The sequence below is a fragment of the Carcharodon carcharias genome, chromosome 33 (assembly GCF_017639515.1).
Source record: "Carcharodon carcharias isolate sCarCar2 chromosome 33, sCarCar2.pri, whole genome shotgun sequence".
NCBI classification, from domain to species: domain Eukaryota; kingdom Metazoa; phylum Chordata; class Chondrichthyes; order Lamniformes; family Lamnidae; genus Carcharodon; species Carcharodon carcharias.
Genome location: NC_054499.1, coordinates 12,493,013 through 12,517,159, shown reverse-complemented (window position 1 = coordinate 12,517,159; position 24,147 = coordinate 12,493,013). Strand labels below are relative to the sequence as shown.

General features: G+C 45.3%; 1 protein-coding gene across 1 annotated transcript in view; it reads left to right on the top strand.

Moving 5' to 3' along the window:
- Nucleotides 1–4,523: 4,523 nt before the first annotated feature.
- Nucleotides 4,524–24,147, top strand: part of LOC121272246 (chloride channel protein ClC-Kb-like) — a 77,532-nt gene continuing 57,908 nt past the window's right edge. Inside the window, exons 1-2 of the mRNA XM_041178775.1 lie at nt 4,524–4,749; nt 8,869–8,997. Of these exons, the coding sequence (XP_041034709.1) occupies nt 4,524–4,749; nt 8,869–8,997 (355 nt within the window). The remainder of the gene's footprint in view (nt 4,750–8,868; nt 8,998–24,147) is intronic.

The following is a 24,147-nucleotide window of genomic DNA, read 5'->3' as shown; positions in this document are numbered from 1 at the left end:
TGAAAGATCAAGGCCTACTTTGATTTGTCTCATTACAGAGTTCCCTACATGACAGGGTTAAACAAGGAGGACAGGTTGCATTAATTGGATGTGCATTCCCGAGAGATTGTAAGGTTACGGGGTGATCTGATGAAAGGATTTAATAGGGTGGATACTGGAGAAATGTTTCCTCTGGTGTGGAGAATCGAGTATGAAGGGAGACATAATTTTAAAATGCGAGCCAAGATGGAAATCACACAAAGGATAGTGGAAATCAGCAATTTTCTCCTGCAAAAGGATATGAATACAAGAAGTCAAATGGAGATTTCAAGACTCAGAACGATTCTGTGCCATCACTAAGACCGTTTCCACTTGCCTAACATCGCCCGACATTGCCCCTGTTGAAACTCTCATCCTCACCTTTCTTACCTCGACTATTCCAACGCACTCCTGGCTGACCTCCCACGTTTTACCCTCGTAAACTTGAGGTCATCCAAAACTCTGCTGCCCGTGTCTTAATCCTTAGTAAGCCCTGTTCCCCTATCACCCCTCTCCTCGCTGACCAATGCCGTCTCCCAGTCAAGCCACCTCTTGATTTTAAAACTCTCATCCTCATTCTCAAATCCCTCTGTGGCCTCGTCCCTTCCTATCTCTGTAATCTCCTCTGGCCCCACAACCCTCCGATGTATTTGCACTCCTCTCGTTCTGGCCTCTTGTGAATCCCCAATTTTAATCACTCCACCATTGGCGGCCGTGCCTTCACGCTGCCTGGGCCCCAAGCTCTGGAGGCCTCCCCCTAAGGCTCTCTGCCTCTTTGTGCTCCTTTAAGACACTTCTTCAAACCTGCCCCTTTGACCAAGCTTTTGATCATCTGATCTAATACCTCCTTAAGTGTTGCGTTGTCATATCTTGATTTATAATGTTCCTGTGAAGCGCCTTGGGAATTTCATTAAATTGCTTGATAAATTTTTGTTGGGTTTTAGGATATCAAGAGATATGGAGCTAAGGCAAGAAAAATAAAGCCAGATCTACCTGTGCAAATGAGCACTGATGTTTAAGGTTCTGTGTGATTCAACGTCTATCTCATTGAAAGTTCCTTCCCCAGAGAAAACCAGATCGAACTTGGCTCAGCCTGGGGTGACTTGGCTCAGTGCTGCTTCCTGCAGGCGGGCGAGATGACAGTTCTGAGCTCAGGACAAAGCAGCCAACTTTGCCAGATTTCATGTGCCTCGTTACCCTCTGGAGGGCGCCGGCTGAAAAAGCGGTGGCAGCTGACGGAATAGCACTTCCTCAGAAGAGAATTTGAAAAAAAGGGTGAATTTACAGGGCTGTGGGGAGAATGGAACAAATTGGGTAGCTCTTTGAAGGGGCCAGCACTGGCATGATGGGCTGAATGGCCTCCTTCTGTGCCGCTATAGCTGCCATCTTTTCCAATCTCATCATTTAGCAATTGTCTTTTTCTTCTCTTCTAGCTTAAATCATCTCAGCTTCATCGTTTTGAAGAATCCCCGATTTTAACCACTCCACCATTGGCGGCTGTGCCTTCAGCTCCCTGGGGCTCTGAGCTCTGGATTTCCCTCCCTAAACCCCTCTCTCTCTCTCTCTCTCTCTTTCTCCTCCTTTAAGATGTTCCTTAAAACCTACCTGTTTGACTAAGCTTTTGGTCGCCGGTCCTAATGTCTCCCTATGTCAAATTTTGTTGAAGGACACTACTTTTAAGCGCCTTGGGATGTTTTACAACAATAAAGGTTCTATATAATTGCAAGCTGTTGTTGACTGACCCCCTCCCCTCCCTCACACCCTGAAGTTTACTCTTCATCATTCTAATGGCTTATTGATTTTATCAAGCCAATGGTTGAGTTGTGTGGACCAGAAAAGTAACCCTCTCCCCTTCGCTTCTCCCACAGTCGGACATTGCATGGCCCCGGCAGTCAACTGCCGAGGCTTTGACTGAGTAGCGCCTGCTTGGGCGAGGTGGCAAATGGCACTCATGCCCCAGGAATGGGTTAACACCATCACACTGAGCAGGAGGGGAGAGGAGCAGCTATCCCAGTACTTAAAGCAAAAAAGGTTACTCTGCAGCCACAGTATGGCCAGGATTTCAAAGGTTAAATTACTGGAATTCATTTACTCAAACTCTAAAGGGCCTTAATCCTGTTTTCAATTTTCTTAGCTGCAATAAATTCAGAATTAAGAAGTTCTTTCTTGGTACACAATGCACCCCTGTCAAAACCTCTCTCCACAAAATCCACTGGCTCCTAAGTTGTTTCACAGTGTTAAGGACAGAGACCTTTGCCATGACTCCCCCTCCCCCTCATGGTTAGAAGGATACTGAGACACATTGGGCTGGTTCAAGACAGGGGTGAAGCAAATCAGGCAGGGGCAGGGCTCCTGATCAAGATCACCAATATGGTGAATGGAAAGTGTGTGAATGTATGCGGTGTATGTGTTTGTGTAAGTGCATATGTGTGTGAATGTGTAGGGGTGTGTTTGTGTGTTAATATATGTGGATGTGTGTGTGAATGTGTGTAGGTATGAGTGGGTGTGGGTTTGCGAGTGTGAGTGGGTGTGGGTATGTGCAAGTGGGTGTGGGTGTGTGTTAGTGTGTGTGTGCAAATGTGGATGTGTGTATGGGTGTGTGTGAGTGGGTGTGTTAGTGTATGTGAATGTGTGAGGAGGTGTGTGAGTGTGTGTGGGTGTGTGTGAGTAGGTGTGTGTGAGTTTGTGTGGGTGTATGTGAGTGTGGGGGTGTGTGGGTATATGTGAGAGTGTGTGGATGTGTGAGTATGTGTGTGTGCACGCGCGCGGGTGCACACTTGCTGGTACGTGTTTCTGAAAATTATGCATGTGTTTTTGTTCATTTGTGTGTGTGTGTGTGACTGCAAGACTGAATTAGGAATTAAATCAAAAAATGCTGGAAATACTGAGCAGATCAGGCAGCATCCACAGAGAGACAAACAGAGTTAAAGTTTAGGGTCGATGACCCTTCATCAGAATTGAGGAAAGATAGGAATGTAATATGTTTTGAGCAATTAAGTGAGGGGGGGGATGTCAGGGTAAAGGACAGGAGAGATTCAGTGACAAAAGCTTTTCTGGTTGAAAAGCCAGAGAGAGTGGGAATGGGTAAAGAAACCAAAGATGTGTCCAGATGAGGCATGAATGGCAAGATAGCAGCCGTCCAAATCCAAAATGAAGGAATAACTAAGGAAATGAGAAAATACGAACCAGCAAAAAAAAACATAAAACAAAATGGAGGCAGAGGATAAAATGTAAATGTGTTGAACTCAGTGTTGAATACAGAAGGCTGTAGAGTGTCAAGTCAAGAGGTCAAAGTCAAGGGAGAAACTCAAGTCGGAGCAAACAGCCAAAACTTGTGAAACTGTTACCAAGGAGTGACTCAGGATGGAAATTAGAGAGGATCCAGTGCACTTTTTAAATAGATCCTCTGTGGTATTACAGTGGTGGGAGATTATATCATGTTTTGTCAGCCTCAGCTCTGTGCTGAGGGCTCTCATCTCTTAACTTTCAATAGTCGTGGGTTCAAGTCCAACTGCAGAGGCACGAGCAAATAACCCAGGCTGGCAGTCCCGAGGGAGCTCTGCCCTGTCGGAGGTGCCGTCTTTCGGACCAGACGGTAAACTCTCGAAGATGGATGTAAAAGGTTTTCTTCACAGAAGGGGAGGAGAGTTTTCCTTGGGTTCCTGGGCCAGCATTTGTCCCTCAAACGACATCCCTAAAAAACCGGGCGATCTCCTGATTATCACACCGCTCTTTGAGCTGCGCACAGATTGCCGGCCTGCAGGACCTCAACAAGTCATCCATTGACCGCTTGGTGCTTTGGGATGCCCCTCGTGAGCTCCTTCATGCTGGCAGAGTGGTGGAGGGGGTAGGGGGGAGAGGTGACGTAGAGGGGCGGGTTGGTGTGTGGGGATGGTGACGACACTTTGCAAGGCAATGGGAGAATAAAAACTTTCAAGCCAGGCTCCTGTCACTGGGCACTGTGGGGTGGGTTTATTGGGGGGGGGGGGGGGGGGGGGGGGGGGGGGGGGGGCGGTGGTGAGGTTTGACGACTGCCACGTCACCAGCCCTGATTAGCGCCAGCTCTGTCTCCATCCCCATTGCATTAGCAGCTGCTGTTGGATAGGATTAGCACGGTGGAGAGCCCTTTTTAAACCCAGGCAAAATTAAAAAACAAAATAGCTCAAGCACATATTTAACTTCACCCTGAGTCACTTTATCAGCAGTGACTCCGGACTCGCTGCAACTTTGTTCGGGCATTTTGTAATCAGGGTAGCTCTACTGATATGTAAAAAAAAAACACACACAGTCCTTGCAACAACAAGACAATAACCAATCAAGACAAGGAGGTCAGAATGGATGGGCCAGGCTGGTTTGATCTAGAGTTTGATTACCGAGGCCGGGTGATATAAAAAGGGATTAACTAATAACTAGCAGTTCACCCTCTGGCTGCAAAAACAACGAGTGGAATCCAGGCCCCTGGCCAGTCACGGAGACGGGCGTAGTCCGTTGGCTCCAGGTTGGAGATGCCTCCCTATTCGGAGAAGAACGATTTGGACAAGGATGAGACGAGAGAGGAGGCCGAGGTGCCTGGCAACCCACCCGCGGCCAGTGAGACAGAGAGGGAAGGCAGAAGGCTGGAGCAGGAGGGGGCCGAGGAGGGTCATGACCCGTACAAGCGCTACTTTGCAGCTGCTGAAGGGCAAAGTGCTGCCAGGAAGAGGGTGCAGAGAATGTTCAAGATCTTGAAACGTGAGTGAAATGCTTTCTGACCTATCGATCGGGTTAAAGGTTTTGAATGCCACAGCACAGAAGGGGGCCATGCAGCACATTGTGTCTGTGTTCGATGGTTGCTACGTCCAGAACTAATCCCACCGCCCTGCTCTCTCTCCACTGCCCTGTATCAATCCCAAATTAATCCCACTGCCCCACTCTCCCCATAGCCTTGTATCAATCTCAAACTAATCTAACTGCCCTGCTCTCTCCCCACCGCCCTGTATCAATCCCCAAACTAATCCCACTGCCCCGCTTTCTCCCCACTGCCCTGTATCAATTCCAAATTTATCCCACTGCCCTGCTCTCCCCCCATAGCCCTGTTTCAATCCCAAACTAATCCCACTGCCCTGTATCAATCTCAAATTAATCCCAATGCCCCACTCTCTCCCCATAGCCCTGCATTAATCCCAAACTAAACCCACTGGCACTCTCTCTCCCCATAGCCCTTTATCAATCCTAACCTAATCCCACTGTCCCACTCTCGCCCTGTATGAATCCCAAACAATCCCTCTATCCTACTCTTACCTAATAGCCCTGTATCAATTCCAAACTAATCCCACCGCCCTGCCGACTCTCCATAGCCCTGTATCAATTCCAAACTAATCCCACCGCCCCACTGACTCTCCATAGCCCTGTATCCATCCCCAAACTAATCCCTCTGCCCCACACTCTCCCCATAGCCCTATATCAATCCCAAATTCACCCGCTGCCCCACTCTCTTCCCACAGCCCTGTAACAATCCCAAACTAAACCCACTATCCCACTCTCTTCCCATAACCCTGTATCTATCCCAAACCAAACCCTGTATCTGCCCCACACTCTCCCCATAGCCCTGTATCAATCCCAAGCTAAACCCACTACCCCACTTTCACCCTGTATCAATCCTAAACTAATCCCACCGCCCCGCTCTCTGCCCATAGCCCTGCATCAATCTCAAACTAATCTCACTACCCCACTCTCTTCCCACAGCCCTGTATCAATCCCGAACAAATCCCACTGCCCCACTCTCTCCCCATAGCCCTGTATCAATCCCAAACAAACCCCACTGCCTTGCTCTCTCCCCATAGCCCTTTATCAATCCCAACCTAATCACACTGTCCTACTCTCGCCCTGTATGAATCCCAAACAATCCCACTGCCCTACTCTCACCTCACTGCCCTGTATCAATCCCAAACTAACCCCAATGCCTTGGTCTCACCCCATAGCCTTGTATCAATCCAAAATTAGTCCCACCGCCCCACTGACTCTCCATAGCATTGTATCAATCCGAAACTAATCCCACTACCCCCTCATTCGCCATAACCCTATATCGAACCCCAAACTAATCCCTCTGCCCCACTCCCTACCCAAAGCCCTGAACCAATCCCAAATTAACCCAACTGTCCCACTCTTCCTCTATACCCTTGTACCAATCCCAAATTAATCCTCTGCCCCATAGCTCTCCCCATAGCTCTGTATCAATTCCAAATTCACCCAATACCCCAATCTCTTCCCATAACCCTGTATCAATCCCAAACCAAATCAACTGCCCCACTCTCTTCCCATAGCACTGTATCAATCCCAAACTAATCCCACTGCCCCACTGACTCTCCATAGTCCTGTATCAATCCCAAACTAATCCCACTGCCCCACTCTCTCCCCATAGCCCTGTATCAATCCCAAACTAATCCCACGACCTCCCTCACACATCATAACCCAGTACCAATTGCAAACTAATCCAGTATAAAAACAAAATACTGTGGACGCTGGAAATCTGAAACAAAAACAAAAATAGCTGGAAAAACTCAGCAGGTCTGACAGCATCTGTGGAGAGGAACACAGTTGACGTTTCAAGTCTGTATGACTATTCATCAGAACTAAGGAAATAGAGAAATGAGGTGAAATATAAGCTGGTATAGGGGTGTGGGACAGGTAGAGCTGGATAGAGGGCCAGTGATAGGTGGAGGCAAAGAAGAGATTGCCAAAGATGTCATAGACAAAAGGACAAAGGGGTGTTGACGATGGTGATATTATCTAAGGAATGTGCTAATGGGGACATTAAGGGTAGCAAGCAGAACGAGCAAGTGGCAGATAGCCCTAGTGGGTGTGGGGTGGGGGGAAGGGATCGAAATGGGCTAAAAGGTGGAGATAAAACAATAAATCGAAATAAATTTAAAAATAGATGGGAAAATAAAAATATTTCTTTTAAAATTATAAATTATTAGAAAAAGGGGAAATCGGAAAGGGGCTGGGGATGGAGGAGAGAGTTCATGATCTGAAGTTGTTGAACTCAGTATTGAGTCCGGAAGGCTGTAAAGTGCCCATTCGGAAGATGAGGTGCTATTCCTCCAGTTTGCGTTGAGCTTCACTGGAACATTGCAGCAGGCCAAGGATGGAGATGTGGGTTTGAGAGCAGAGTGGTGTGTTGAAATGGCAAGCGACAGAGAGGTCTGGATCATGCTTGTGGACAGACCAAAGGTGTTCCCAAACTAATTCCACTGCCCAACTCTCTACCCGTAGCCATGTTTCAATCCCAAATTAATCCCACTGCCCCGCTCTCTCTCCATAGCCCTGTATCAATCCCAAACTAAACCCACTGCCCTGCTCTCTTCCCATAGCCCTGTATCAATCCCAAACTAATCCCACTGCCCCACTCTCTCCCCATAGCCCTGTATCAATCCCAAACTAATCCCACTGCCCCACTCTCTCCCCATTGCCCTGTATCGATCCCAAACCAAATCCAGTGCCCCACTCTCTCCCCATAGCTCATTATCAATCCCAGATTCACACACTGCCCCACTCTCTTCCCATAGCCCTGTATCAATCCCAAACTAGTCACACTGCCCCACTCTCTCCCCGCTGCCCTGTATCAATTCCAAACTAATCCCACTACTCAACTCTCTACCCATAGCCCTGTATCAATCCCAAACTAATCCCACTGCCCCACTCTCTCCACATAGCCCTGTTTCAACCCCAAACTAATCCCACTGTTCCAATCTCTCCCCATAGCCCTTTATCAATCCCGACCTAATCCCACTGCCCCACTCTCACCCATAACCCTGTATTAATCCCAAAATAATCCCACCGCCCCACTGACTCTCCATAGCACTGTATTAATCCCAAACTAATCCCACTGCCCCCCCTCACTCACCATAGTCCTGTATCAATCCCAAATGAATCGCACCACCTCCTTACACGTCATAACCCAGTACCAATCGCAAATTAATCCCACTGCCCAACTCTCTCCCTATAGCCCTGTATCAATCCCAAACTAATCCCACTGCCCTCTCTTTCCTCATAGCCCTGTATCAGTCCCAAACTAACTCCACTGCCCTGCTCTCGACCCATAGCCTTGTATTAATCCCAAACTAATCCCAGCGCCCCACTGACTCTCCATAGCCCTGTATCAATCCCAAACTAATCTCACTAGCCCCCCCTCACATGTCATAACCCAGTATCAATCGTAAACTAATCCCACTGCCCAACTCTCTCCCTATAGCTCTCTATCAATTTCAAACTAATCCCACTGCCCCCCTCACCTCATAGCCCTGTATCAATCCCATAGTTATCCCGCTGCCCCACTCTCTCCCCATAGCCCTGTATCAATTGTAAACTATCCTCACTGCCCCAATCTCTCCCCATTGCTTTGTATCAATCCCAAACTAATCCCACTACTCCACTCTCTCCATACAGCCCTGTATCAATCCCAAACTAATCCCACAGCCCTGCCCTGTCCCCATAGCTCTGTATCAATCCTAAACTAATCCCACTGCCCCATTCTCGCCCTTTATCAATCCCAAAAATAATCTCCCTGTGTGCTGCTCTTTATGATCCTGCACAAATGGAATCAGTTGATAAGCTTCAAAATTCATTAAACCAAGTCTCAGTTTGGGGTTTGTTACGATGCGAGGGATTTTGGCTATTTTGCACTTCAACTGTATTCTGATTACTGGTCACCAATCTGAAGACTTATATCATGGTTTGAATCAATGAATGATCCAAGCGGGATAGATTAAACTCATTTGTTGAATAGGTCTATTTGAATTGACAGAGACCCACAGCTTGATAAAGGTCTGGGTGCTCTGCCTGGTGCTGATATATCCTGTTTAATTACAGCCTTCGTGCTGTCTGTGCGGAATCAGATCCTGAAATTCGGAGAGGATTGGATCTTCCTCTTTCTGTTGGGCATGTTCATGGCGACCATCAGTTTCAGCTTGGATGTCATCACTTCCAAGTTTCAAAGAGGTAACGGATGATTTTCTGCTGGATGATAAAAATGGAACTCATCATTTTGCTTTCTGTCGTAACGCTAGAGCTAGGAAGTACAAGCCTGAAAATGAATGGCTTAAGAGGACAAATTAATGTTATGCTGACGTAGAATCATACGGCACAGAAGGAGACTATTCAGCCCATCTTGCCTGTGCTGGCTCTTTGAAAGAGCTATCCAATCAGTCCCACTCCTATGCTCTATCTCAACACTTTTTAAGTATTTAACCAATTCCCCTTTTGAAAGTTACTTTTGAATCTGCTTCCACTTCCCTTTCTGGCAGTGCGTTCCAGATCAAAACAGCTCGCTGCGTTAAAAAGTTCCCCTCATCTCATATGGGACACTTGCCTTTATCAATTGAGGCATAGATTACAAAAGTAGGGAGGTCATGTTGGAGTTGTATAGAACCTTGGTGAGGCCACAGCTGGAGTACTGTGTGCAGTTCTGGTCGCCACATTATAGGAAGGATGTGATTGCACTGGAGGGGGTGCAGAGGAGATTCACCAGGATGTTGCCTGGGATGAAACATTTAAGTTATGAAGAGAGGTTGGATAGACTTGGGTTGTTTTCATTGGAGCAGAGAAGGCTGAAGGGTGACCTGATCAAGGTGTTCAAGATTATGAGGGGCATGGACAGGGTGGATAGGGAGCAGCTGTTCCCCTTAGTTGAAGGGTTGGTCACAAGGGGACACAAGTTCAAGGTGAGGGGCAGGAAGTTTAGTGGGGATGTGAGGAAAAACTTTTTTACCCAGAGGGTGGTGAGGGTCTGGAATGCGCTGCCTGGGAGGGTGGTGGAGGCGGGTTGCCTCACATCCTTTAAAAAGTACCTGGATGAGCACTTGGCATGTCATAACATTCAAGGCTATGGACCAAGTGCTGGCAAATGTGATTAGGTAGGTAATTCAGGTGTTTCTCACTTGTTGGTGCAGACTCCATGGGCTGAAGGATCTCTTCTGCACTGTGTGATTCTGTGATTCTAATTATTTGCCAATTATTTTAAAACTGTGCCCTTCTGGGTTACTGACCCTCCCGCAAATGGAAGTGGTTTCTCCTTACTTAGTCTATCAAAAACCCTCATGATTTTGAGCGCCCCTCATTAATCTCCCCTTAGCCTTCTCCATTCTAAGGCAAACAATCTCAGCTTCTCCAGTCTCTCCACACAACTGAACACTCTCATCCTTGGTACCGTTCTGCACCTTCTCCAAAGAATGGACTTCCTCCCTAAAGTATGGTAACTGGAAGTGGCTACAATATTCTAGCTGATTAGAAATATTAATAATTATTATTAGGCCCCTGGATTCCTACACTTCTGGTAGATTTCTTGAGGTATTAGATACAGAGAGTCAAGATCAAGAGCAATCTTCAGGTGAAACTGAGTCACAATGTGGAGATTAATTGGATCCATCTTTTTAAAACATACAAACTTCCCTTCTATTTATTCAACACTTACATTTGATAGTAACTTATATTATAGATATTATGGTTGAATAGTAAAACTTAGAATCACAGAATTGTTACAGTGCAGAAGGAGGCCATTTGGCCCATCATGTCTGCACTGGCTCTCTGAGTAACTTAGTGCCAATCTCCTGTCTTTTCCCCGTAACTATGCACATTGTCTCTATTTACATAATCATCCAATGCCCCCTTAAACGCGTCAATCGAACCTGCCTCCACCGCACTTCCAGGCAGTGAATTCCAAATCAAACTGGGTCAGGCCTAGTTGGAGCATAAGAAATTCTTTCCAATACTGGCTGAGGAGCTGGGAGATGCAAAACTCTGAGGCACCACACAACATCACCAGTGGTCGGAAGGTGTAATTGCAGCGTGACAAGTTTACATAGAAAATTCACATCACAAACGCTGACATAAGAATTTAAAATGAGGAAAAAGTTGATATAAAAACGCCAGATGGTTTAGCGGACAGGAAATGTTCACAGACATTTAATGAGATACCTAGATGGATCTTGCAGCATCACAGGTGTATGCAACTATAACAGCAATGAGCAAAACAGATAATTTGATCCGTAAAGAATAACTGCAAGTGCAAGAAATAAACATCAAATCCACAAACACACATGAAGAGAAAAAATTGATTCATTTTTCCAGTGGAGAATGTTGACTGCTTCTTACTCTTTAGAGTTGCTGATGGACCTATTGGGGATCGATAGGAAGCCCTGGCCCCAAAGCTGCCAGGTCCACTGCCAGTTCGTACCCAGGTCCAGCAGAGCAAACATGACCCATAACACAAGGTCATCTTGTCTGGCATGATGTGCCAGCAACTGCCCTCCCGCTCCACCCAGTGGAAGATTGACAAGGCTGCAGAAAGTGGATTATCGGACACCAGCAGCCAGTGAAGGGCCGTTGTCTCCGCTGATGGAACGTAGCAGAATGGGTTTTGGAGGCAATGGCACAGTTGGTCCAGAAAAGAGGGTTCCCCTGTCTTGTGAAGAAGGGGTTTCAGTAGGACTCAATCTGAAGGGTGATGTCAGTATTTCTAAGGAAACTAAAAGCAAGTATTTTAACTCATGCAGCTTAGACAGGATATATTGACCTTGGAGGGAGTACAGTGTAGATTTACCAGAATGATATCTGGACTCAGAGATTTAAATTACAAAGTGGGGTTACACAAACTAGGATTGAATTCCCTGAAATTTATAAGTTTAGTGTTGATCTGACTGAAGTTTTCAAGATATTCAGGGAAACTGGTAGGGTAGTCAGAGAGAATCTATTTCCCCTGATTGGGGAGTCTAGGACTATGTGGCAGAGTCTAAAAATTAGAGCCAGACCTTTCAAGAGCATCATTAGGAAACACTTCTACACACAAAGAGTGGGAGAACTTCTTCAAATGGCAATTGTTTCTAGATTAATTTTAAATCTGAGCTTGATAGATTTTTATTAGCCAAAGGTAGTAAGGTATATGGGAGATGTTAATGTCTTGTTAATTGCATTATTAAGGTTTGTTAATGTCAATTACATAAGTTAAGGTTTGTTAATATCAATTACATAGTTAAGGTTTATTAATGTCAATTACATTGTTAAGGTTAAGAGAAACCGTGATGGATATTAATTGTCTTTGAGCATTGGTTTGAGTGGGAGGACAGCTGTGAGAGCGAGCAAGTCAATAAAATCTCTCAATGAAGAAAAGTTCTGTGTCTTGGTTTCAGCTTCACCAATCAGCTTGAATCCAATTAACAGGGCAGGCATGGGTCTGTGGAGTTAGGTTGCAGATAGGCCATGATCTGATTGAATAGCAGTATAATTCAAGAGGCTAAACTCTGTTTCTTATGTTCCCAGACCACCACTTACAAGCTCAGCATTTCCCCAGATATTTCAGAGCCAGTGGAGTACTTTTGAAGTTCAAAGCTAGTGTAATATAAGAAGCACAATTGAACATTGCTTCATAGTTTGTCATGGTGAGATTTGAACTCTTGATCTTGGGGTTACAAGCCCAGTACCGTAACCACTTGGCTATTTAGGCCAAGCTGAACATTGCTTATGATCTTAGGATTACAAACCCAGTACCATAACCACTTGGCTATCATACCAGAACTCTCACTCAGGTGTAACTCTTTCAAGTACAAACACGTTTCCATCTGTTCCTATTCAGATGAAGTTACATTGTTTCATAGTTTGCCATTGTGAGATTTGAACTCTTGATCTTGGGGTTACAAGCCCAGTACCATAACCACTTAGCTATCATACCAGAACTCTGAACATTGCTCATATTGAACTCCCACAAGCAGCAATGATAACGACCAGATGATTTGTTTCAGCTGTTGGTTGATGGATAAATTTTGGTTAGGTCTTGTCTTTTATCCTTCCTTGTTTCGAGGGTTGGCCGTACAATGAACAATCTTCACTGAATTCTATTCTCTGCTGCCCTCACGGCTTGTCTCATAGAGAGGCCAGTCCTCGTTCCGATATTATCCATCCATGCCATCTTTAATCCTTTTCCAGGTGTTTGGCCTTGCGTTACCTCTTTTTTTTCCAAACATTCCCCTCCTGCTCGCATCACGTGTCCAAAATATGTCGGCCTCCCTGATATCAGTGCCTCAGACAAGTTCCCCTCAATGCCAGCTTTCTCTAGCACTCACTCATTTGGTCGTCCGTGATGCTCACAATATCCATCCGAGTCCCTTCATTTCGAATGCCCTTATTCGAGCCTTGTCACTCTTACTGATGGTCCAGCTTTCATAGCCATGCATTGTCACCGGCCAAACAAGGACTTTAGGGAGGCAAATTTTCATTGTAATCAAGATGCTGTGGCTACTCCTTTTAGTGAATTCACAACACCATGACCCTTGTTAAGTCCAGCCCAAATTTCTTAGGCAGACTCGGCACCTTCCGTGATGAGTGACCCAAGATGGTGGAGGATATCAACCTGCTCTCGCTGAACTCCATTAATCAGAATCTTTCAGGCCTTGGTTAGGAACTGAGGGGATCTCCCTTGCTCTTCTTCAAAGTAGAGCTGTGGGGTTTTCCAGGTCTAATGGAAAGGGCACAAGCAGCCCCAGTTTAACATCTTATCCAACTTACAGCACCAGTGCAAGCCTCCATCAGTACAGCACTGCAAGAATCAGCCTAGAATTTTTTTGTGTTCAAGTCCTGGAGTGGGACTTGAACGCACAACCTTCAGACTCGGAGGTGAGAATGCTACCCACCGAACCACAACTGATGACTTGCAATGTTTTAAAGGAGTATTATTGTGGGTGTGCTGTAATATTCTGGTAATTTAGTTTACCATCTATGAAATACCATTCAATTTCTCTGAAAACCTTACCCCCCACCTATTAATTAATACAGGCTTTAGGGATTTTGTGTCCTAGACTTTCAGTTGCTTGGGTGATCGTGCAGCCCATTTATATTCCTGTCCATGGCCTTAAAGTTGGTATGACATTGGGCACTACAGGAAAGCTCTGGAAATGAGTTATCATAAAATGTTGGATTTTTAAAGAAGCAAGGAATGAGGGACATGTTGTCTATACCTCGATTGAAGGACCATTTTCATAGGCGAATGTCTTCAGGGATGCGGTAGAAGAGTGAAAGTGACAATATAAGGGTGTTATGCTGAAGGGATTGAATGTAGGAGAATGTTATTTTAATGATGTTGGTTATATCAGAGAGTGTTAAGTTAAGTGTGTTGGTTATATTGGAGAGCATTATGTCAAGGGTGTTGGTAATATTAGAGAATGTTATGTTAGGGATGTTCGTTATATCAGAGAGCATTACGTGAAGGTTATTGGTTATATTGGAGAGTTGTATGTTAAGGGTGTTGGTTATATCAGAGGGTGTTGCATTAAGGGTGTTGGTTATACAAGAGAGAGTGTTATGTTAAGGATATTGGTTAGATCAGAGACTATTATATTAAGGGTGTTGGCTATATCAGAGAGTGTTATGTTAAGGATGTTGGTTATATTGGAGAGTGTTAAGTTAAGTGTGTTGGTTATATTGGAGAGCATTATGTCAAGGGTGTTGGTAATATCAGAGAATGTTATGTTAGGGACGTTCGTTATATCAGAGAGCATTACGTGAATGTTATTGGTTATATTGGAGAGTTGTATGTTAAGGGTGTTGGTTCTATCAGAGGGTGTTCCATTAAGGGTGTTGGTTATACAAGATAGAGTGTTATGTTAAGGATATTGGTCAGATCAGAGACTATTATATTAAGGGTGTTGGCTATATCAGAGAGTGTTATGTTAAGGATGTTGGTTATATCGGAGAGTGTTAAGTTAGGTGTGTTGATTAAATCAGAGAGCGTTATGTCAAGAGTGTTGGTAATATCAGAGAGTTTTATGTTAAGGGTGCTCGTTATATCAGCGACTGTTACGTGAAGAGTGTTAGTTATATCAGAGAGTGTTATGTTTGGTGTGTTTGTTATATCAGAGACTGTTATATTAAGAATGTTGGGTATATCAAAGAGTGTTATCGTAAGGATGTTGGTTACATTGCAGAGTGTTATGTTACTTGCATTTGTTATATCAAAGAGTGTTAGGTTAAGGGTGTTGGTTATATTGGAGAATGTGGTGTTGAGGGTGTTGGTTGTATCATAGAGTGTTATGTTAGGGTGTTGGTTACATTGCAGAGTGTTATGTTACTTGCATTTGTTATATCAAAGAGCGTTAGGTTAAGGGTGTTGGTTATATTGGAGAATGTGGTGTTGAGGGTGTTGGTTGTATCATAGAGTGTTATGTTAGGATGTTGGTTTTATCAGAGAGTGTCACATGTTCTGTCAAGGATGTTATTTCTATCAGAGATTGTTATATCAAGGGTATTGGATATAACTAAGAGAGTTATGTTAATGATGTTGGTTATATTAGACAGCGTTATGTTAAGGGTGTTGGTTATATCAGAGAATGTTACGTTAAAGGTGTTGGTTATATCAGAGATTGTTTTATTTAGGGTGTTGGTTATATCGGAAACTGTTATGTTAAGGCCGTTGGTTATATCACAGAGTGTTATGTTATGTGTGTTGGTTATATCAGAGAGTGTTATGTTAAGGGTGTTAGTTATATCAGAGCTTATTACGTTAAGGGTGTTTGGGTATGTCAGAAAGGGTTATGTTAAGGGTGTTGGTTATATCAGAGAGTGTGATGTTGATGGCGTAGGTTATATCTTAGAGTGTTACGTTAAGGGTGTTGCTTATATCAGAGAGTGTTAGGTTAAGGGTGTTGGCTTTATCAGAGAGTGTTACATTAAGGTGTTGTTTATATTGGAGAGTGTTATATTAAGTATGTTAGTTATATCAGTGAGTGTTATGTTAAGCATGTTGGTTATAGCAGAGACTGTTAGGTTAAGGGCACTGGTTATATCAGAAAGTGTTCTATTCAGGATTTTTGATATATCGGAGAGTGTTATCTTATGGGAGTTGGTTATAATGGAAAGTGTTATGCTGAAGGTGTTGGTTATATCAGAGAATGTCAGGTAAAGGCTGTTGGTTTATCAAGAGTGCTATGTTAAGAGTGTTCATTATATCAGAGAGTGTTATGTTAAGGGTATTGGTTATATTGGAGAGTGGTATATTAATGATGTTGGCTACACCAGAGAGTGTTATGTCAAGGATGTTGGTTATATCAGAGACTGTTCTGATAAGGGTGTTGGCAATATCAGAGACTGTTATGTCAACGATGTTGGTTATATCAGAGAGTGCTTTGTTAAGGCTGTTGGTTTTATCAGAGTGTGTTACCTTAAGGATGTTTGTTATATCGGGTAGTGTTATGTTATGTGTGTTGGTTATGACCAAGAGTATTATGTTAAGGGTATTGGTCATATTGAAGAGTGTTGCGTTAAGGGTGTTGGTTGTATCAGAGAGTGTTATGTTAAAGGTGCTGGTTATATCAGAGAGTGTTATGTTAAGGGTGTTGGTTATATCGGAGTGTGTTATGTTAGATGTGTTGGTTATACCTTAGAGCCTTATGTTAAGGGTGTTGGTTACATAAGAGAGTGTCATATATTAGAGAGTTAGGTTAAGGGTGTTGTTTATATCGGATTGCGTTATGTCAAAGGTGTTGGTTGTATCAGAGTGTGTTACACTAAGGGTGTTGATTATATCAGAGAGTGTTAGGTTAAAGGTGTTGGTTATATTGGAGGGTGTTACCTAACGCATGTTGGTTCTATCGGAGAGTGTTATGTTAAGGGTGCTAGTTATGTCAGAGAATGTTATGTTAAGTGTGTTCTTTATATCGGACAGTGTTATGTAGGTGTGTTGGTTATATCAGAGGGTGTTATGTTAAGGGACCTGGTAATGTGAGAAAGTGTTACATTACACATGTTTATATCGGAGAGTGTTATGTTAAGGGTATTGGTTATATCAGAGAGTCTTATCTTAAGGATGTTGGTTATATCAGTGAGTGGTATGTTAATAGTGTGGTTATATCAGAGATTGTTTTGTTACGGAGGTTGTTTATATCAGAGAGTGATATGTTAAGTGTGTTGGTTACATTAGAGGGTGTTATGTTAAGGGTGTTGGTTATATTGAAGAGTGATATGTTAAGTGTGTTGGTTACATTAGAGGATGTTATGTTAAGGGTGTTGTTTATATTGGAGAGTGTTATGTTAACAGTGTTGGTTACATTAGAGGGTGTTATGTTAAGGGTGTTGATTATATTGGAGAGTGTTATGTTAAGGGTGTTGGTTATATTAGAGGGTGTTATGGTAAGGGTGTTGGTTTTTTGGAGAGTGATATGTTAAGTGTGTTGGTTACATTAGAGGGTGTTATGTTAAGGGTGCTGGTTATATTGGAGAGTGGTATGTTAAGGGTATTGGTTCTATCAGAGTTAATTATGTAAAGGACATTGGTTATATCAAAGCATGTTATGTTGAGGGGGTTCCTTATATCAAAGAGTGTTATGTTAAGGGTTTTCGTTATATCAGAGATTATCATGTTGAGGGGTTGGTTATATCGGATGCGTGTTAAGTTAAGATTGTTGGTTACATCAGATGGTGTTATTTTAAGGGTGTTGGTTATATCAGAGAGTGTAATGTTACAGGTGTTGGTTATATTGGAGAGTGTTATGTTCAGGGTGTTGGTTAGATTGGAGAGTGTTATGTTGAAGGTGTTGGGTATATCGGAGAGTGGTATGTTAATGCTGTTGGTTATATCGGAGAGTGCTATGCTGAGAGTGTTGCTTATGTAAAAGGGCGTTACTTTAAGGGTGTTGGTTATATTGGATTGTGTTATGTTAAGGGTTTTCGTTATATCAGAGATTATCATGTTGAGGGGTTGGTTATATCGGATGTGTGTTAAGTTAAGATTGTTGGTTATATTGGAGAGTGTTATTTTAAGGCTGTTGGCTGTATCAGAGAGTGTTTAGTTTGGAGTGTCGGTTATATTGAGAGTGTTATGTTAAGGGTGTTGCTTATTTCAGAGAGTGTTATGTTCAGAATTTTAGTTATACCAGAGAATGTTATTTTACGGTGTTGGTTGTATCAGAAAGTGTTAGGTTGAGGATCTTGGCTATAAATTGTTGTTTTCCCATTTATGTTGGTATTCTTGTGAGTTTCCTGATGAGTGCAAGATGAAAAACTTAGACATGTCTCTTTTTTCAGCAATACTTAAGCCCATCACACATTCACTGGTATCTCACTCACTGCCACCTTAAGGAACATCACTCTCTCACACACACCCTCACATCTCCAACTCTCCTCATCGCATCACATCCATGGCTACACACTGCATGCTCCCACACCTGGCATACTTCTCATCGGGCCTGGCACGTGCCTTGCTCACTCTCTCTCCACCCGTCCTTATGCACAATCACTGAGAGAGGTCCCAGTCTGGGTGGGGGTTGCAGGGGGGCGCTGGGTGGCGAGGGCAGTGGGGTGTGGGTGGGTGGAGTGCCCAACATCAAGGTCCTCACTCTGTTTGGAAGTCGAATGTTGGAGCTGGCCGGAGAGGTATTCAACTGTTCCTGCAGTGATGGTTAGGTCGGCAGCAAACACCCTTGTGAGTATCCTGCACCACATAATCCCTCTCTTAACGCTTCTCTGAGTCCACTGTTCTGTGTTCAATGCGACAGCCAAGCACTAATAATCTCCACTTTCTGTCCTAGGCACATCTGACACATCACCCTTAGGCAATTGTGACCCCGATCCCAGTGCCGAGACACCTCAGATGAGGACGCTGAGGGCAGCACCATTGAAGACCCATCATGATGCTCACCCTCACACTCCACCAGCACAGCAACACACACCTCGGTGGCACATAGATGTAGAGTAGCCTCGGGATCACAATCTGGTGAGCACACCACACAATCTGCAGCAGGTGGAGGCCGGGACATCTTGGCCAGATGATCAGCCTCTGGACTCGGTCCTCAACTGGTTGGTGGAGCTGCAAAGACAATCACAGGAACATCAGGAAGGGATGTTTGGTTCACTCCTCAGATCGCAAGGGACAATGGAGGAGTCCATTCACCTTCAGTCTGAAGCGATAGCGTCAGTATGCCAATGCACCAAGGTCAACGCCAGCAGGATGGTGGTCACCATGGAGACCTTGGACCAGGACATCAATCTTGCACTGCTGCGTGGGCTGAACTCCATCGCTGACGCTATAGTTGGGCCTCCAACAGTGTCAATGTGAGAGGGGGTGTGGAGCAGCTCGATCTGACTCTAGCTTCCCTTTCTCCTCAAGGAGTTAGCCAGGGGCTGCCAGGCATCCATAGGGAGGAGGACCAGCAGCACAATACCCCGGGGCCTTCCGCCTCGGTGACTCCGGGAATCCAAATCCCCTTTCCTGTCAGCCCGCAGTTCCAGCTCCACAGGCCAAGGAGGGTGCAGCTGGCCCACAGCAAGACACCCAAAGCAGGTGGAGCTCTACAGATCTCATTCCTCCACAGGACACCCAGTGAGGACATCACAGACAGGGTGTCACAGTCAGCAGGCTGCCTCCACCTCCACTGTGGAGGTCAGGGAGCACCAAGACACAGCGCCAGGGTTAGTAAAGTTAAGAAGATGTAGTTGCACAGCCTGGGCACTGGTGTTAATCACTTGTACACATTGTTCACTCTTGTAAGTAAACTCCCAAGAATGTCTCCATGCCTATGGCTCCTTGTTCCGATGAGGAGTGTTCATGTCACTCAGATGTGAAACCTTGGTTCCTGCACAAGATAAAGGCAAGTGTCTCAGTCCAGGGCTTCTTCCCTGTGCAGTGTCCCGGAATGGTCGGCTTCACACTCACTGGGCACATTACTGATGCCTGCACCTCGATGGTGCTTGTCATTGCTGCCAAAAAGTTGTAGGTAGGCGTCTCAGAGTCCCGTGATTCTCTCTGTGTGCTGTAAGCACCTTTGAGTTGGGGCTGTGCTCCTGAAGGGCTCAGGTGCTGAAGGCAGACAAAGGATCACAGAATCACACAGTGCAGAAGAGGCCCTTCGGCCCATCAAGTCTGCACCGAGACATGAGAAACACCTGACCTACCTACCTAATCCCATTTACCATCACTTGGCCCATAGCCTTGAATGTTATGATGTACCAAGTGCTCATCCAGGTACTTTTTAAAGGATGTGAGGCAACCTGCCTCCACCACCCTCCCAGGCAACGCATTCCAGACCCTCACCACCCTCCGGGTAAAAAAAGATTTTCCTCACATCCCTCCCTAAACCTGCTGCCCCTCACCTTAAACTTATGTCCCCTTGTGACTGACCCTTCAACTAAGGGGAACAGCTGCTCCCTATCCATCCTGTCCATGTCCCTCATAATCTTGTACACCTCGATCAGGTCGCCCCTCAGTCTTTTCTGCTCCAACAAAACCAACCCAAGTCTATCCAACCTCTCTTCATAACTTAAATGTTTCATCCCAGACAACATCCTGGTGAATCTCCTATGCACCCCCTCCAGTGCAATCACATCCTTCCTATAATGTGGCGACCAGAGCTGCACACAGTACTCCAGCGGTGGCCTCACCAAGGATCAGGTGCAGTTAAAATTTCACGGCTGCATCTACATGATATGACTCTGATCACAGAGCACAAGCGAGCTGCCCTCAGTCAGACAGGAGTCAGATATTCACAGAGGCTGTGTGAGGATCTATGGAGTATCCTCACTGCACGTTTTCATCATCCTCCTGGAATCTGGTGACTGTTCGGGCCTCCGCTGTGTCTCCCTGACATGAGCCTGAGCACTGAGCAACCTGTCTCCACCACCCTCCCAGGCAACGCATTCCAGACCCTCACCACCCTCCGGGTAAAAAAAGTGCACTGCCATCAGCCACACAGGAGTCAAACGTTCACAGATGCAAGATGAGGATGTCAGGACTGTCCTCACTACATCTCGTCATCATCCTCCACGAATCTTGTGGCTATGAGGGCCTCCCGAGTAGGCCTGCCTCATCTGGCCAGTGCAATGGCCTCATTGCCTGCAACCTCACCTTCAAGAACTTCATCACCGTCATCCCCTTCAACGTCCTCCTCATCGGAGGAGACACGCAGCACTTCCAGCTCCTCCTCAACCAGGCCCTCCCGCCATTGCAGCACCAGGTTGTGTAGCGCGCAGCAAGCTGCGGAAGAATGCTCATTTTTGACAAGCTTTTCCAAGTGCATGGCAGGTTCCCTCAACACTCCTCCCCCTAGCCCCGAGAATGTGCTTGTACACTTCATTCAGTCTGTTCTGCCTTACCCCTGCACCTCCCCCACCCTGGCCTCACCCGCATTGGAGCCTTTGCACCGGCACTGCACTGAAAGCCAGCTGGGAAAAAACGACTTGCCTACGTGCTCCCCCCGCCACCGAATGCGCGGCACCTCTTCCTTGATGTCCTATGGGCGACTCTCGCAAGCGCTGTGCAAGGTTGTGTGCATTCGCCTCCGAGTTCCCCTCGAAGTTCAGGTCGTCAGGTGCATGCCTGTTAAAGGCAGTCGTGAAGCGCGCTATTCTGAAGTCACTCCGACGTGAGTGGTAAGTTTGACGTGGGGAGTTGATCCAGCGAGTATAATGAGATGCTAAAGTAGTGAAATTAGGTTCTTGATGTGCAGCGGTGTGGAATGCGGCCTGCCATTGACAGGTGGAGCGGATGACCGCAAACTGGTTTTATGACAACGTGAATCAGATTTTTGGCCCTCTCGCCATAATGTCCACCATGATACCTGCTGCCTACAGGACTGAACAAGTCTGCCCTAGGTGTTGGTTGTATTGGAGAGTATTATGTTGAGGGTGTTGGTTGTATTGGAGAGTGTTATGTTGAGGGTGTTGGTTGTATTGGAGAGTGTTATGTTGAGGGTGTTGGTTGTATTGGAGAGTGTTATGTTGAGGGTGTTGGTTGTATTGGAGAGTGTTATGTTGAGGGTGTTGGTTGTATTGGAGAGTGTTATGCTGAGGGTGTTGGTTGTATTGGAGAGTGTTATGTTGAGGGTGTTGGTTGTATTAGAGAGTGTTATGTTATAAAAAGTATCTCGAGTGCCATCCATGAGGACCAGGCCACACAATTTGACTTACAATTAAATTTCTATCTCCTGCTTTGGCCTGGTGGTTTGGAAGGACTTGCTTTAGTGTTATTGCCTCATGGCCTGATAGTAAGTGGCTTGAGGGATCTGAGAATTGGTGAGACCTTGCACTCTAATGTAATGGGTGTCCTGTGATATAGATTGTGAAAATAAAAGGCTTGGACACTCCTAGATGCCAGTGCAGCGGTCAGGCCATTTGATATTTTGTAAACCTTCCCATTACAAAACTAAAGTTCACCAAAAATGTTGTGGCAACAAAGGTAGGGAAGAGAAGTAACAAGCTGTACAGGATAGATTCACAGGTGCTTTTTGGCACAAGTATAGTAAGGGAAAAGTGAATTGTCCGTTTATACTCTCTCTGTTCAGGTACCATGCCCTGAGAGGGCATTGGCGACTATGGACCTCCATGTTAATTGTGCTCTGGAGGCATGGATCATCTCCCTTGGTGGTACATTCATCCAGTTTTTGAAGCTCTTTAGAAAGATCGTTCTTTATCTACCTCAATCACTTTTACCATCGACCTTTCCCATCAGCGCCAGATTTTCTCAATCATGATTCCTTATTACATTCCCAAGAAATTCCAACTGTCTCTTCCTGATCTTGGTCAGCACAGTTCTTCAGGCCTCAGATTTTACTAGCACCTCTTCATTGGTAGTGTGACTTGTCCAAGACATCTTATTATCCTCCTCAAAAACCACAAATCTGCAGCCTCCGTTCATCTCTGCATTGCTTCACTGATCATCCAGCGCTCACTTCTGTCTGTCAAAATTGGTTATACACAGAATGAATATCCATTAATCAATGAATACGAGCCTTTCATCCTGTGTGTTTGTTAGACTCTGGACGTCTCACTCCAGACATCTTACAAAGGAGATTAAATTTCAGGCGTCATACTACAGAAAGCCATATACAGAACAGTCTTTAAAGGTAATAGAAAACAAAAACCAGTCAATGACCAGGAGCCTAAAATGTACAATTCTTAACAAATCAAACTGCAATCGAGCTCAGCAGTTTACAATCCATTCTCCTCCTTAGGCAGCTCCTTGGGATCGAGGAGGGCTTGTTATTCTCTGGTTCGATGGGTTCTGAGATGGCTGATAAGTCCAATGTGCAATCCGCAGACTCTTCCACATGCGGGGCAGGTGAGGCTTGAAGGGTGAGTGAGGTAGATGAAGTGTCTGGAGGTTTCTGTTTTCTCCCACTGACGCCTCGACTTCACCTCTGCACATTCCCGATGAAGTCTCTCAGTGTGCTCGGGGCCTTCCTGAATAAACCTTCTCCATTTTGGTCGGAAACAAGCCAGAGTCTCCCATAACTCCAGCGAGGATATTTGACCTCTTCAGGGATGCTTTGAGGACATCCCTAAAGCATTTCTGCTGTCCTCCTGGGAGCCTCCTGCCGTGACTGAGTTCCGAGTAGAGCAGTTGCTTCGGGAGTCTGGTGTCAGGCATATGGACGACATGTCCCATCCAGCGGGGTTTTCCGTGATTAGTGCCTCAACGCTGGGTGAGTTGACTTGGGAGAGGACGCTGCTGTTGGACCACCTTCCCTGCCACTGGATTTGGAGGATCCTGCAAAGACGCCTCTGGTAGTGGATTACCTGCATCCACTGACTCAGAACAATGGCCTTCAAGGGGCAGTCAAGTTAGCAGGTAGCCTCAACAGCCATGATCCAAATGCTAGACAACTTTTTGAGCTGTACCATTTGGGATATAATGAAAGGTTTTGCCTCTGGTGAAGAGCCAAGCTTTTCAAACGTGTTGACGAGGCTCAGAGATGAATCACACAGCAGATGAAGTTTAATGCAGAGAAGAGCATTTTAGTATGAAGAAAGAGGAGGGGGCAATATTCTGAAGTGGGAGGTGGTACAGGAACTGAGAGACCTGGGGACATACGTGCACAAATTATTGAAGGAGGCAGGGCAGGTTAGATGTTTTTTGGGGTGTTTAAACTCCAAATCTACACTCACTTAATATGAATTTGTTCTCTTGAAACTTTAACCATTCAGGCAATAGGAGACAATCTAGTGACATAATTTAGGAAATTTAACACTGTGGATGTACCTACACCACGTGGACTGAAGCGGTTCAAGAAGGCAGCTCACCACCGCCTTCTCAAGGGCAACTAGGGATGGGCAATAAATGCTGGCCCAGCCAGCGATGCCCACGTCCTGTGAATGAATTTTTTAAAATGTTTATTA